Below are 15,355 nucleotides of genomic sequence, written 5' to 3' on the forward strand. Positions count from 1 at the left end.
GGATGCACTCCTTTTCGAGCTGCTGCTCCTGCATATCCAGTGCCTCCTTTTGCTGCTGATGGATACATCTATGCAAAATAGCCAAACCCTCCTTGAATTCCAAATGCTCTTGCACACAGTCCTTACAGGTATGCATATTGCTACCACCTTCCCGAGCTCTGCCCTCCCTTGACCCCCCTGTCCTAGGCCAGTGACGGTCCCAAGAACCGGAGAGAGAGCCTTCCTCCACCGAGTTACTTTGCACACTCATTTTCTCCATCGGGGAGCTACCAAAGTGCCTAATCTCCAAGATACCGCAGACCCCCCACTCAAGATTGTTCCAGGCAATCAACCCAAAGCCCTCGTTTTGCTGCTCAAACTCCCACACTCGACTCAACTTACTAGCACATAGCTTTCTAGCACTTAACATACCAACACTCAAGTTATCAGCACTCAATGTCCCCTGCCAACTGCATACACCACTAGAGACCACCCTTATGGGCAACACCTTGACTCGAAACCCACATCAATTGCTCAGGGACTCTAGCCTCAGCCGTTGGGCCTTCGTAGAGACCACCTTAGCATAAATTAACCAGAAACCATGACAGAAGATCAAACCGTTACCCCATTTATAGAAGGTGCAGGTCTAGATTTTGATGCAAGACTGGAAGTTGGTACTCATGAAGCTGAGATCCCAATGCTCCACCATAATTTCCCATCTTTTCACTTCGTCCTTCATCCTTACCCACACCTTCCTCCCACACGCAGTCTAAGCAATTCAGAGCAGAGGGATTAAATGTTTCTCACGCTCTCCCATTATCTTATGTTCTCCTGTGTTGGATTGCCGACCATTGCAACAATTTCTATGTCGTGGGGGCTGGGTTCTCATGTTGTGAGACCTCCCAAAACCATGTGTAATACATATGTGATGAGAGCAACCACGTTGCTGTAGTGAGGCGAGCCTATCAATGCCACGAGGCGCGACGTCGGGTCGGGCTGAGTAAAGGCCGATATAGGAACCAAGAGATGAAATGGAATGGAGGAATATCAGAATAGATTGGAGGCTTATCGAAATGGGATGGAGAGGGGTGTCGAGGGCTAGGGAGGAGAAGTGAAATGGGAGATGAGGGGAGGGGGAGGAAGGGTCGGGGTTGGGGGAGGGTTAATAATGAGAATGAAGGGAGAGAGGGGGGGGCAAGGGATATATATTTACGAACCCCAAGTTTTCCATATTGTTTTGATTTCCTAATCTCTTGGTCGAGCCAAGAGTGCCTACCCCAGTCCAATGATTGAAAACCTTGACCATGATTAGGGAATGTATAGTGTTTCCTCTATCTCATTCACTATACTTCTTTATGCATTCAACTGGCAGGCCAAATTTGCTTTCTTATCTTCTTCTTGGTTATTCCCTCTTAGGATGTGAAAGAATGACACCAGATCAAAGAGAGGAATCATACCTTGGGATCTCTGAATGATTTGATTTAGATTCATGTTGTTTGTTGATGAATTGTATTTCATATGTTTTATAATCAACATTGAGTCTCCTAAGACTTGGATCTTTACCCAAATTTTATTATTATTATTATTATTTTTATTTTTTTTTGTTTGCCAGAAATTATTTTGTTTTATTAATTTTTATTTATTTTTTAATTTTAATTTTAAATCTTAAATTTAATATATATATTTTCAAAGAAACGGGTATGAGAATTTCATTAAAAAAGAGAGTTGGGATCCGACCCAAAACCATTACATTTCTTCAATAATGCCAATATTCCTTGTTGATTTGAGATTGAACATAAAGGCTCAATCCAAACCCTTAAATTATTACCCCATCAAACAAACATTTTAAACTATTTCCAACTAAATTTTTTCCAAAAAACTCCTAAAATCAATATACATTTACACTCCATTTTTCGCTACTTTAATTTAAACTACTCGTTTTTCTTTGCGAAACATTTTTCTTCTTCTTCTCCACTTTAATCCAATCTGCAGTTTTTGTTGCGTCCAATGAATCCTTTGATGCGTGAACCTTGTTATTTTCCATATCTTCCTTATCTGCCTAATCTGCCCAAGAAATGACTTTTCCAGCAATTTTACTTGGGGATTCAAGGGGGGATGTTCATCTTTCATTGGAATTTGTTGTTCTTGCATTACTGCTGAATCCGACGGGTCCCCATGCACTTCTTCCTAACTGATTTTCAATTGCTTTAAAGAATCCTTTTTATTAGTATTTTCTTCCTGAATTTCCTTTGCTTATCCATCATCTTGAGGTTCTTTTGCCTTATATACTGTGTAATTATTGTATTGGGCTCCCTCCCACCATATAGATCTTTGATTATTTTTTGCGCATTATTGTTCTGCAAACACTTTGGGTAGTTTTTGAGTACATGCTCAGTTTCATAGCACACTCTGCAACGAAAAGACACATTTTTGTAATCGATCTTTTGAGCCCACACATAATCTGGAGCCGACAGATTAATTTCAGTAGGAAAACCCTTATTGAAATCCATCTCCACACAAATTCATGCATAAGTAGTTTTATAATACATTTTTCCTGTTGGACTGCGGGTATGAAACTTCCTTAACACATTTCCAATAGAGGATAGCATTGAGAGATTCCAAAAATGTAGGGGAAGATTTAGAAGCCTAACCCAAACAAGAGTTGAGGAAATAAATGCCGATACTAGATAAAAAATGGTAGTCCAGGGATGCAAAAATAGGCCAGCGTTGCCCCAAAACCAGGGCCTAAAATCACAAATTTTCTGCTTGTTCTTGGGATTATCAAAAGCAACAACAAAGAAACCCCTAGCGAGAGGATAAATGGTCACTCTAAGAATAAGGTTTTCCACGATTTAGAGATCCACTTGTGTAGATCAGCCACACGACCAAAACCCATTAAATATGCATACTAACCCCTTATTTAAAAAAAAATTCATCATCAACAATATTGGGGGCCAAAGCTTCTTGAAATACCGAAAGAATATATCGGCTTTCAATATGACACTATATGAAATAGAGGCTTGGGTTGCCATTCCTTCAACAAATTTCTTCTTTAAATCTCCAGAATTCAACACAGATAAGGAAACTATAGAAACCCTACCCACCATTCATCCTCTGCAAAAGAATACCAATAAATATGCATTACATTATTGATATAAATTTAATATTCTATTTTATCAATAATAAAAAAATTTAAATTTAAAGTTTTTCATTAAAATCTATAATAAATATTATATACTCATTCATGTTAAATAATTATTGTCTAATGCTTAAAAATCTTATAAAGATGGTAAAGAAGAAGATGATTATCATCCTTTATTTAGATAAACTTTATTTTATGACAACCTTAAAATAGCAAGATACTAATTAATTTATTCAAAAATTCTATTTTTTTATATGAAAAAAGGGATTTAAAAGAAGTTTTCATTTATATAATTAACTTTTTTAATTAGTATTCAAAATTTATATATATATTTTAGTTTTTGTTTGTCAATACTTTTACTTTGCTCGATTAGAAATTAGATCATTAAGAAAATGAGAGACCATTAGTTTTTTGGAATAAACAAGATAATTAAAGATTATGCTTATTTAAACAAATTATTTTTGTCATATAATAATGCATTTTAGTTTTAATGGGCCTGCTGCTAAGTAAAATTGCCCGTAAACAATTAAGCATCAAGAAAACTAAGAGGAATTGGAGGCATCGAGCTCTATTGTCATAGGTTGCATAGGTTGTGGTTGCTTAATCTAAGTCATAGAGCTACACTATATTCTATATGCATTGACCCGTTGTTCATCTCCTTAAGCTGTAAAATCTTATCATCTAAGATAAGAGTATTTCATCCTTGGCATCATTCCTATCTTGTGGGACGAGCTTGTGAGTGGCCTCCATCTTCTAGTAAAGATCTATAGTATATACGTCTTGGTTTTTCCATCTGCGAGTGTGCTCTGCCTTTGACACCCAAGTTGCCACTGCATCTAGGGCATTATAATCATACATACAATGATGCTCCCCAATCAGGAGACTCCACCTCATGAAATTTGTCTCTTATGCCCTAGGGGATTTGTTCTTTGTAGAGTTGAGTCAAGGCGTTAGATCATTGTTGAGCTCGAGAACCCCTCTATGAGCCTTGATCTTTGCCACCATAAATGTAGCAATCTTGTTGTCTCAACATGGTTGCAACAAAGGAAGAAGGGGGAGACACTAAAAGACCAAGGAAGGCATTAGATCACTGTTGAGCTCGAGAACCCCCCTGTGAGCCTTGATCTTTGCCACCAGACATGTAGCAAGTTTGTTATCTCAACATGGTTGCAACAAAGGAAGAAGGGGGAGACACTAAAAGACCAAGGAAAGCAACACTTAAAGGAGGGAAACGCTGCATAGGGAAATGCAACCATATGAAACTAGAATCCAGAGGCATAACCCATGTAACATAGAAAAGTTCCCAAAGAAACACCCATAAGAAATAGAAAGCTTCAAGATAGGGCATCGTCAACGCTGCACAAAATAAACAACACTCAACCAAGCATAATGGAAGAAAATTCCCTTGTTTTTAAATAGCCAAACAATATTATGGCTAAGAAACCAAGTTCAGAGAAACATAGTTTAGCACATGCGCTAATCTCCTCAGGGACATGACCCAACTCCATGGAGGTGATAGCTCACATGGTGTAATGAATGCCAGGTAGCCTATTATAAATCACATTTTCCTTTGTAGTGTGGGAGGGAGGCACGTTTTTCTCTCTCACAGTAAGAGGTGGGGATGTCCACACCCTCCCCACTATTGCTCTCTTCCTGAGTCATCCAATATAGGTATAAAGTTTTATAATTTTGACAAGTTGAATTTATCAAATTTAAATATTTTATAGTTTTTAAGTAGGCTACTTTTTGTTCTCCAACTTCTTAATGTTATACAAATACAAGTTCTTTCATCCTAAGGGCATTTACTAATTCATAAAAACATAATTTTTTTATCATTTTTAATCTATTTTTTTTTTTTTTTAATGAATTTAAACTTATTTCCTATCCTATAAAATATCTGGAAAAAAACCTACTTTATATATGGCAAAACACAATGCTGTAAATAAAACACAATGTACGCACCCAACTCTCCTAATTGTATGTTTTGCGCTTCAAATTAACTTTGTCGGAACAACTTTGCGTGAAACATTGGGGAACTGAATGATTTTATTCCCTTTACAATCTATTCATTAAATATGGACAGTGTGATATCAAAGTTAAGTATGGTTGATTTAAAGTTTTTTATCAGTTATAGTAATACAAGTCGAGTAAAATTGTATTTTTTGTTATTTAAACTATTTTTAAATATATAAAATTTATTTTGAAAATTTATGGAATTCAAATTTTACATATTAAAAAATTTGTTTAAAATAAAATTTCTAAAAATAGTGCTTGGGCCAATCCAATTGTGGACGGTGCACCACTTTGTGATAAATGAGAGGAGGGAAATGCATCCAGACTTGATGCATGAATTGGGCGCACATCTCTAGAAATTGCATAAGGTGGAAACAATATAAAAGGCAAGCAATATAACTAGAGCTTGAGGATTACTTTGCAAAGGAAGTCCTTCCATGCTCATATCTAGGAATGTAGATGGAAAGTCACCATGAAAACCATAGCAAGTAGTAAACACACCTTAATCATGAAACTAAGTGATAGAGGAGTTTCTTGTCTGTCGCTCACTTGGAGGAGATCACCTTGTTAATGATCATGTATACCTAGATTCTTTGCAGATATTGGCGATAACACATTCAAGGGAGGAGTGACATGGCACATCCCTCCTATTCATTGCTTCATGGGAGGGCTATACCATGCTCCTCCTTCTCATCTGTCCCACCCTTGTCACCTCATATAAGAACTCTAAGTAAACCATCTTAAAATCTAGAAACTTCAGAATTTTCAAAGTACAAGATTAATCAACAACTAAATTTCAAAACATTATAATAATATATTTATTAAAAACTTATCATATCACTTATAAAAATTAAACTCAATATATTATTGTTACTTACAAGTATTGAATTGAGGTACATATTATTATTACTTACAAGTATTGAATTATTGAATTGAGGTGGGTAAGATAACAACATTCTTACCCACTCTTTAATAAAACTTAATCAACCTAACATTGAAGACCTAATCATAATCTTATCTTTAATTAAAAAACAAAACCACTAAATTAAAATATAAAACCTTTATTTATAAAATAATAACAAGCTCACCTTACCTAACAATTTAGCTGCTTAAATGCACAAAAACCTGCATATTAAATTCGTTTAAACCACATTTCCATATGAAGTTGGGCATGAAAATTTAACAGTACCATAAAATCACCGTAAATTGGGAAGCCGACACGTAGGCCTTCAATCTTCCGTTAACATCAACCTTTTCCACGCATTTCCTTGTTAATGACGGTGGACTATTTTATAATATGATAAAGGAAAAAGCACTGTCCTAATTCACCAATGCAAACATGACACGTGTTCAAAGTTCTGGGTTGCTGATGTCATTACCGTAAAGCATACGGCAAACCACTAAATTATTTTTCTAAACACGATTATGCGGACAACACTTTTCTAAATACGATTATGCGGAGAAGATTTAGCTGATCTGTACAAGTGGCGGACACGTGGAATAATTAGGAGAGTTTGACTAAGTGGAGACCGACATATCTTAGTTTCTTACTACATACTGCTTGCAGCCTTTATCCCTGTTTCTTTAGGATTTTGCACAGCCACTTCATTTAATGCCACGCTCTTTACTGTTCTTGGTTTTGGTATTTAGTCGATTTCCATTTTTGTGTCTCTGGTTCTTCAAGGTTCAGGGAATATTAAAAGGCAAGCTCCGACACCCTTCATATTCATTTGATGCGGTGGAAATGGCGGATTCAATGAACGGACTCTGAATCCTCCGTATTCAATACGAAGTTTTTCCGTTCTTTCCGCATTTGAAACGATCCAAATTTGGCTGATGTAACCTCTTCAAATTTGAGTACTTAAGCTTCAGAAGGCAGCCTGGAGGTTCTGCACGTTTTTATTTGAAGTGCCAAAGAATTTAGGCCGGGCAATTTCTTAAAAGTTTTCTTCATCTGGAGTCTTTGTAACAGTTCAAAGCTCATGGTCGCTTCCCTCAGAGAGTAAAATCTTAGGTTAAGTACACTGTTTCTTAGGCACAGATTTTGCCCCATGCACCGAGCTCTCGTTATCAGAAATTTAAATCCTCTGTAGTAGCTTCTACGAACGCGAATCGGTGAGAAGTCTGAGAATCCGGCCCCTTTAAGCTTTTTTTATAAAGTTTTTTGTCCGATTGGATTAAGTTTAGCTTATATTCAAGCAAGGTCTCTCTTTTTCATTACCTAGTTTGGCTAATTTTAGCTACAATTAAGGAAGCTGTCTCTTCATCCGCTCCACTGGCCAGAAAAGGACGTTTCTGTTTATTCGTGTAGCGAGTGGCGTCGCAATGGGGTTCGTTTCGGGTGTGGTTTTGGGTTTAATTTTCGGAGTTTTATTGGTGATTGCCTTCGTTTACTCAGAGAACAGACGATCTAGGCAGAGAAGCCAGCTGGTTCGTCAATCTCTTACCTTAATCCGTTTCATTTCCACATCTGCTATAGTCCAATTTTGCAATATTTAATAAGATGCGTTTATGATCAAAATTGTAGTTTCTTTATGATGAAATATGGGTAGATAAATACTTTCTGAGAAAAAGAATCTGTAAGCTACAATCTAGTGATTCCTAACTCTTGTTCGATCTCCATTGTTTACGTTGTACTATAACAAATATTCAGAAATAATGTGTTTCAGTTTGTCTACCAAGTTGAGGACAATTGGATGTCTTTTGGTTGACCTTATATTGCCCAAACACTTATTGCTACATCATTATCATCTTTATAGTTAATTAGGAAGAGCTCATTTTATTTGGTTAATCCCTCCAGAATTTGAATCTGTACCTCTTGTGAGATGGTAGATTCACTGGCCTCTCTGCCACATTTCTACAACCATAGAGTGAAACATGGCTTGTCCAAAACAAAATGATTGGTTCCAAATTCAATTCAATTTTCGCATTTGAAATTAAGTTTCATATATTTAATGTGACAGGTAGGTAGAGCACAGTGTTGATCATTCTTTTGAAAAAATTTCAACCTTGTCTCACTTAACAAATATGATTGACATCTACAAGTGCATACTATTTCTGTAGAGAGTTTACCTCTTCATGGTTCAAGTAAAAGACATATCAGTGATTACTCATGTTTTCAAATAGGCATAAACTTTCTTCGTTGAAAGTAGACGCTAGTACTTCTTTGTATTTTTCTTTGGCAAATTAAAGATAGGTGGTCTAGCTGCTGATAATTATAGCTCACCCTATCTAAATTCGACTATTCATTATCAAATACATTTGATTTCCAGCATGGCCTTTTAGCATTTGAACATTGACTGTTGGCTTTCTATTATTTGATCCAAAGTTATCAGACTCAAATTTGGAGAGAGAAAAAATACTGCACGGCTCATTAAGACTTGGTGAGGGAAAAAATGTAGTTCTTTTATGATATAATATGAGAAGATAGATATTATTTGCCTAAAATCAATGTTTAACTTAATGAATGACTCTGTTGAATAGAAACTGCATAAAATAACCAAAACTGAATTAAAAGTTATATTAATATACATCTACGTAAATACAAATAATTAGACACCAAATGTTTAAATTTGCTGATTAATATTGCATGTAAGGGTTACCATTAGATCCCTGTAATTTGCATAGGTTAGGGCAACGAAGATTTCTTGAATGACTATAATTCTTGGAATTGGAAACCTGCTACCCAATATTGGAACTTTTGATTTGAGATAGTCCAATAATACTAAATAGTACTTAATACAGATAATTGCCAAGAACTCCCTTAAGCCATTTCCACCACCATAGTTGGAATCTCCAGAATGGGTCAAATCCTACAAAAATCCACCAACATAACCACTCTTGGTAAGAAACATTGTGACCATTTTAGCAGTCATAAGAGCCTTCAGGACTTTCCCATATCAATGTAAAAAATAGATGTTGTAGAGGACCCACACTGAAATGGCCACTTGAAACTTCACTTCATAGAATATGAGAAACACAAGAGTCACACAAGGAAACTTAAGATTAAGAATCTCGCAGTTCTAATCTTCAGGTGCATAGAGTCAAACTAGGGAATTTTTGTTGCTGATTGGAGCTGTGCGTAGGCATTCAAGTCAGTGGTAATTGTTGATTTCTGGTAGCATCAAATGTGCTCTAAGCCTCAAAATTTGCAGGGAGGCTAGGACACATTATTCCAGAATACTTAGAAATCGTTTTGGGAAATTCCACTCGAAAACAGTTTTATTAAAATAATTAATTATTTTTAATAGATGCCTAAGTCTAAACTTAGGAAATTAAAATAGTTAAAGGGTGTTAATAAAAGTGGGTGTGAATCTTCTAGAAAAAGACGGAGATTAAGTCAATATGATCTAAGCCATTGATTAGAATTTAATCTGGGCAGTCAATTACTCAACGAGAAGATTATAAAAAGGACTTCGATGGGCATTTGGAAGACACATTGAGTGAGAGATCAGAGATTGATTTCTCAAAAGAGGAGCGCAACAGTTGCCAGATAAGATGATCGAGGAGATTTCTTGCAGTGAGGGGTAGGGATAATTTTTCGGAGGAAGTTTTCCTGATTCGAAGAGTGCAAGGCAGAGAGGGCGGAGTAATCCGGAGAGGCAGCATTGGGCCACGCAGAGGCAGTGTAGAGCTACGTTGTGTCAGCGCAAAGCTTGAGAGGGAGTCTGTATTTCTGCTGGGGAATAGTTGGGATCTAGTGTCGGAGTCAGGGTGTGAGACTGGGAGCCCAGAGGGCCGAAGTTTCCAGGGAGCAGAGGATCGAGAGGAGGTGTAGCGTAGTCCCAACAGCAGTGATGCAGTAACTACGTGGGTGTGATGCAGTACTGTGCATAGGCTCATCTCCAACACAGATTAGTGCCAGGTTTCACAGTGACAGGGTGATATCATCTGACTATATTTTTGTCTAGTTAGATTTCTGTATAGGATTGCTTGTTTGGGCATCCGAAGAATTGTACTCAGAAATTACTACATAATAATACAAACCCTCAACTACTGCAACGATTTTCGCACATTGGGTTTTTCTGGGGACACTTGTCCAAAAACAATGGTGTCAATTGTGTGTGTGGTTATTTCTTCTTGCTCAGTTCTTGTTTACGCATATTATTTAATTTGTGAAGGCTGCAATTGTATTTATTTCAATGTTTACTGTATAATACCAATGTTCCACGAGTTTCCGGGATGGGGAAACGTGGGAGCGAAGATACACACAAGGGGGACATATATAAGAAACCCTAAAATTTAGGGAAATTTCGAGAAATAGGGGGACGTCAGAGTCATAAAAATTATAAAATTACTAAAAATCTAATATATAAAAATAAAAAAATAAAATCCCAACAATATGTCAATAACTAAATTAGTAGATAGTAAATCTTATTAATTATGAAATGTACAGATATGATCATCATTTCGTATTAGACTATTATGAATCAAAATTATCATTTAACATTTCTGCAATCATAAATGTAAATCTAAAAATAAATTACTAAATTGAATCCCTCATTTGACATTATGTAATGTTCCATCTAAATTCATCATTTGGCAATGGGAATTAATTTTATACAAGGTACATCTAAATTAAATTCATCATTAGACAATTAAAATTACTCAATGCACATCAAAAAGTAAATTCGTCATATGACAATGACGTTATGTTGAAGTCTAAAACAACCATAGAATACTGAACTAAAAGTAAACATAGAAAGCAGTGAAACACAAAAAATGTTTTTTTTTAATTGTTATTAGCCAAAAATTTTGGGGGTACGCATCCCTCTTGCATCCCCCTTGCGTCCCCTCATCTTCCCACAAGAGAGACGCATTTTGTCACCAGAAAAATGCCTCCCTAGAGTTTCCCCAAGTTTTCCAAAAAAGGGAACGTGGGGAAAAGTTTCCCCGTCTCGGGGGCGTGGGGGAGTGAGGAAGCACGTCCCCCACCCTGGGGGATGCATCCCCGTGGAACACTGTATAATACTGTAAATAACTTGATTCAGTAAGAGAAATATAATCAGTTGCTGCAGTAGTGATTCGGGGTTTCCGAATTTTCACAGTAATAAGCATTGGGCTCTGACATAAAAGAGACACTATTTTTTGTCTGACTTGGTTGAGTCACTGGTTTGATTGACTTAGTGGAGGTGGCTTTTTTGTCTGTCTCAGCCTAGTCAAATGCTAATTCAGCTGAGTCAGTTATGGATTTGTTTGGACCCAAAACCAACAAAAAATGGCACCATCAAAGTTTGATAACATTGATTTAATCCTTGGATGTTGGTTTTATATAGCATATGATCCTTGAATGTTGGTGATAAAGCCACTGGATTATTGGCAAGTGCCTTCTTATTTATTTTATGAAAATTTACATTATCCAGCCAACAGTTTGAAAGCTTGAAGATGCATATGGTCCTAGCAATTGTGCAAGAACAGATTTATCTAATTTTGTTTTTATCTTAGTGCTTGGGTTACATTTTTCTGGCCTAGGTGATTGCTGTCCTAATGTTCTCTCATTAAATAATTCAAAACATAATTTATTTAACAGCAGAAAATTAAATTCTGAACAGTGCATCAATCACTCAGTGGCTGAAATATCAACAGTGGAAACCAAATATACATAAACAGGGATTTCTCCTTCTAATCGGCTTTTCATTCCTTCGATCAAAGCTTACAAGGTGGCCTCTGTACCCGGCTTGAATCAGCAACTGTATAGTAAATAAAACTACTTCCTACAACAGTGTACAGATTGTGTTAAAAGGGGTACAGTGACAGCAGTATGGCCTGCTCTAATTATGTCTTTATTGGACAGCAAATCACTCTTTACCTTGTTTCAACACTGAAGCACACTCCAGCAATATAGTGTACAATTTGAAGGTGTATGGCCCAATCTGAAGGTGTACGATGTATACAGCAGTGGTACAGCCTGTTGATATATTGCTGGTTTCTTTAGCAATCCACTCTTCTTCTCCTTGAATGCACTTTACTGTCTTCTAGCTCTCTTGCGCTTTTCTCACATGAGGTCGACTTCTCACATCTTGTCCTCTTTATGCTTTTGAGAGATAACTAATCTCCTCAATCCCAGCTGCCACCTATATCAATCTTGATAAGAACGGCTAAGATTAAATCCTAATGTAAGTCATTAATGTTCTAAAAGTTCTAGAATATTTCATTTAGATTCCTAAGACTAAGTTTACTCTCATTGTCTCAGTAAATGACTGTGGGGTCAAACTCTTGATTAAAAGATCTTGCAAGTAAGTTGCGAAGCTAAATGACTTCACAAGTAGCAGTACCTGTTGCCTTGTATTTTATCATTGCTGAGCTAAGTGCCATATAAATCTGTTTCTTGTTGAACCAAGATATCATTGTTGATGCCAAGCTAAACACAATCTAAGTTTGTATGCCCTTGCATCTTCACTTCACCATCTCCAAGATATCTTAGAACATACTCCACTGTGCCTCTCAAGTATCTAAGCACATGTTTTAGTGATACCAAGTGATCTTGCCTTGGCTCTACCATGAACTGACTCAACGTATTCACAACAAAACATATATCTAGTCTAATGTTGACGAAATACATCAAATAACCTATCAGTTTCCTTTATAATGTGGGATCCACACACTCTGAATATGAAGTTGTTAACTTCTCTAGATTAATGATCATGGGTGTGGTTGTGGGTTCGCAGTCCTCCATTCGAAACCTCTTCAGGATCTCAAGTGCATACTTATCCTAATCAATGAAAATCTCCCATGGTTTCTACCAAACCTTCAAAACCAAGTAATGCATCATGTCTATATTCTTCATCTCAAACTTAGTTTCCATGTCTAGTTTGGACCATGTAATGGGTTTCTTTGCACCTATAAGAAACAAGTCATCTACATGACCACCAAAGCAAGCATATCAGATACAAAAAATATATAATATAACTTAGTATTTGTTTCGATTTTCGTGAAGCCCATACTCTGTAAATATCCATCTATCCTAGAATGCCATGCTCATAGTGTTTGCTTGACTCCATACAAGGCTTTCTTAAGCTTTCAAACATGGGACTTTCTCATTTACTTTAAAGCCTTGGGGTTACTTTATGTACACTTCTTCCTCATTGATCCCATTAAGGAAAACTATCTTCACATCCATTTGATGTATCCTCCATGCCATAAATGAAAGTAAGGACATAAATACTCTAATGGAAGTGTACTTGGTGATTGGAGAAAATGTCTCCTCATTTTCCACTCCCTCTTTTTGGTAGAACCATCTTGCCATGACTCTCATTTTGAACTTCTCAATGATGTTATTTGCTGCTTGCTTGATCTTGTAGAGCCACTTGGAACTTACCATGAAATTCATTGTTAGTCTCCGTACCATGTCCCAAACATCATTCTTCATGATGGAGATGTACTCCTCCACCAAGGCATCCCACCATACTTGTTGGTTTGTTTCCTTCTATGTAGTTTGGAAACTTCTTCGAAGGTCTCCTCTATTTAAATGTGATCCTAGGAGCCTCAACATACACCTAATCATCCCTTAATATGTGAGTGAACCATCAAGGTCCCCTGACATAGGTGGAAGGGGTCACTATCTCTTCCTCTTCATTTGAAAGTTACTATACTACTTTGGAAGTCATTGGTGACCTTAGCTTAACCTTTGGAGCTTCCTGCTTCTCATCCTTTTTCATAAGAATATGCTTGTGGTACTATGTAGAAGTAAAGTCTTCTTCAAACTTAACATCCTTGTTTGCTACTATCTTCCTTTGCTTTGGAATATAGATCTTGTAGGCCTTTGAGGTCGCATTGTAGTCTGTAACTTGCATACCCTTTATGCTAGATGGTTTCAGTTTGTTCTTCTTCTCTACTTTATTTTGATATTAGGACTAGATATGCTTAGCCATCTTCATTAAGGAGATCCTCTACCATAGATCTCAGCCCTTGCATGCCATGCCTTGCCTTGTGATGACCAAACTAATCACCTCATAGTTGTTGATTCATTAGATTAGAGCAACAAACAACATGTAGAGTTCTAGAGTGCACTAGATAGTAGAATGGTGAGAACTTGGGTTTCTTCTTAGCTCCCGCCTTTGGGAGGCCAACTAATATATTGGGACTAGCCTGGTGGTTCCAATTTTTACCTCAGTCCGCACGTTCTTAGAGTGCTAGAGAGATTAGCTCTAGATGGACTCAGGTTAGAGTACCTCATGCCCATCAAACTACCTCCTAGACCTAAAGGAGTAGCCAAAGATTCATTGAGAGCTTCTTGCTTTCAACCTCGAATGTTAAGAGTATCCCTCACTCATACAGTCTCCCCTGGAGGATATAATTAGACCCCTCTATGGTTCCAGAGGACTTCGACAATGAGCTAGTGCCTTGTTTGTCTCCCTTGCCCTTGTTTAATAGACTTAGGAGACCTTGACATCATCAGCCTTATCATTCAATCTATCTCTCTCACTCTTTGGACATGTTCTTGAGTTGTCCAAATTAATGTTGAAAAAGTCTGCATCAACAAAATATTGGTGAGGATCATGTAAACATCTTTTTGGAAACATCGGCAAAAAAATTGACAAACATTAAAAAATGCAAAATATATTCATTTTTTAAAAGATTTTTAAACATATAAAGCAACAACAACATGAAATAAACACATTGGAACATATATATGAAGAACGCATTGATATATATGATATTATGATGTAGTGGGTGTCAAATAAAAATGATACATTAAAGGCGATATCAAATCTTGTTGATCTCTGATAATTGTCCAATCAAGGGCTCAAATGTGGAGAACCATTACAAAATAACATCACATATATAAATGTATCTCATCATCATGAGTTATATGTAGAAGAAAAAAACAAAACTAGTAGCTAGCTATCTGAGATCAGTGCCCTCTCTCCCTTTTATGGGAAAAGATGATGGGTTGTTTGCTAGGCCTGTCCCTGGTAGTAGAAGGCCCTTGCACTTAACCTAAAGTCAAATGATGACCACTAGGTATGGAATTGTGCTCTCCTATATTTGTAGCAGATGGTGTTGACGCTTCCACATTCTCCTCCTCCTCTTGCTCCTCCCCCGAGTCCTCTTGTTGCACCTATACTAATGGTTCCTCCTCTAACCATGTAGGTGATTCCTCCATGATGGGATCCTTAGACTCCACCCTCCACTTAGACAATACATCAATGTTTCTATAAGGAAATGGCACCCACATCCAGTGGTTTCTCTATTTGCTTCACTCGTAGTCAGAGATCATAA

General features: G+C 36.9%; 1 protein-coding gene across 2 annotated transcripts in view; it reads left to right on the forward strand.

Moving 5' to 3' along the window:
- The window catches only part of LOC149140790 (synaptotagmin-5-like), a 156,051-nt gene that overhangs the window by 24,614 nt on the left and 116,082 nt on the right, over positions 1-15,355 (forward strand). Inside the window, exon 1 of one of the 2 annotated variants that reach the window (XM_089452968.1) lies at positions 6,705-7,564. The exons of the other annotated variant lie outside the window; for it this stretch is intronic. Coding sequence (XP_089309094.1) covers positions 7,460-7,564 — 105 coding nt within the window. The 5' untranslated portion in view covers positions 6,705-7,459. Of the gene's footprint in view, positions 1-6,704; positions 7,565-15,355 lie in introns of those variants that run through there. 2 annotated transcript variants of the gene reach the window in all.

Source organism: Pinus tabuliformis, chromosome X (genome assembly GCF_031772625.1).
Source record: "Pinus tabuliformis cultivar Carrire ecotype Pingquan chromosome X, CPIR1, whole genome shotgun sequence".
Lineage (NCBI taxonomy): Eukaryota > Viridiplantae > Streptophyta > Pinopsida > Pinales > Pinaceae > Pinus > Pinus tabuliformis.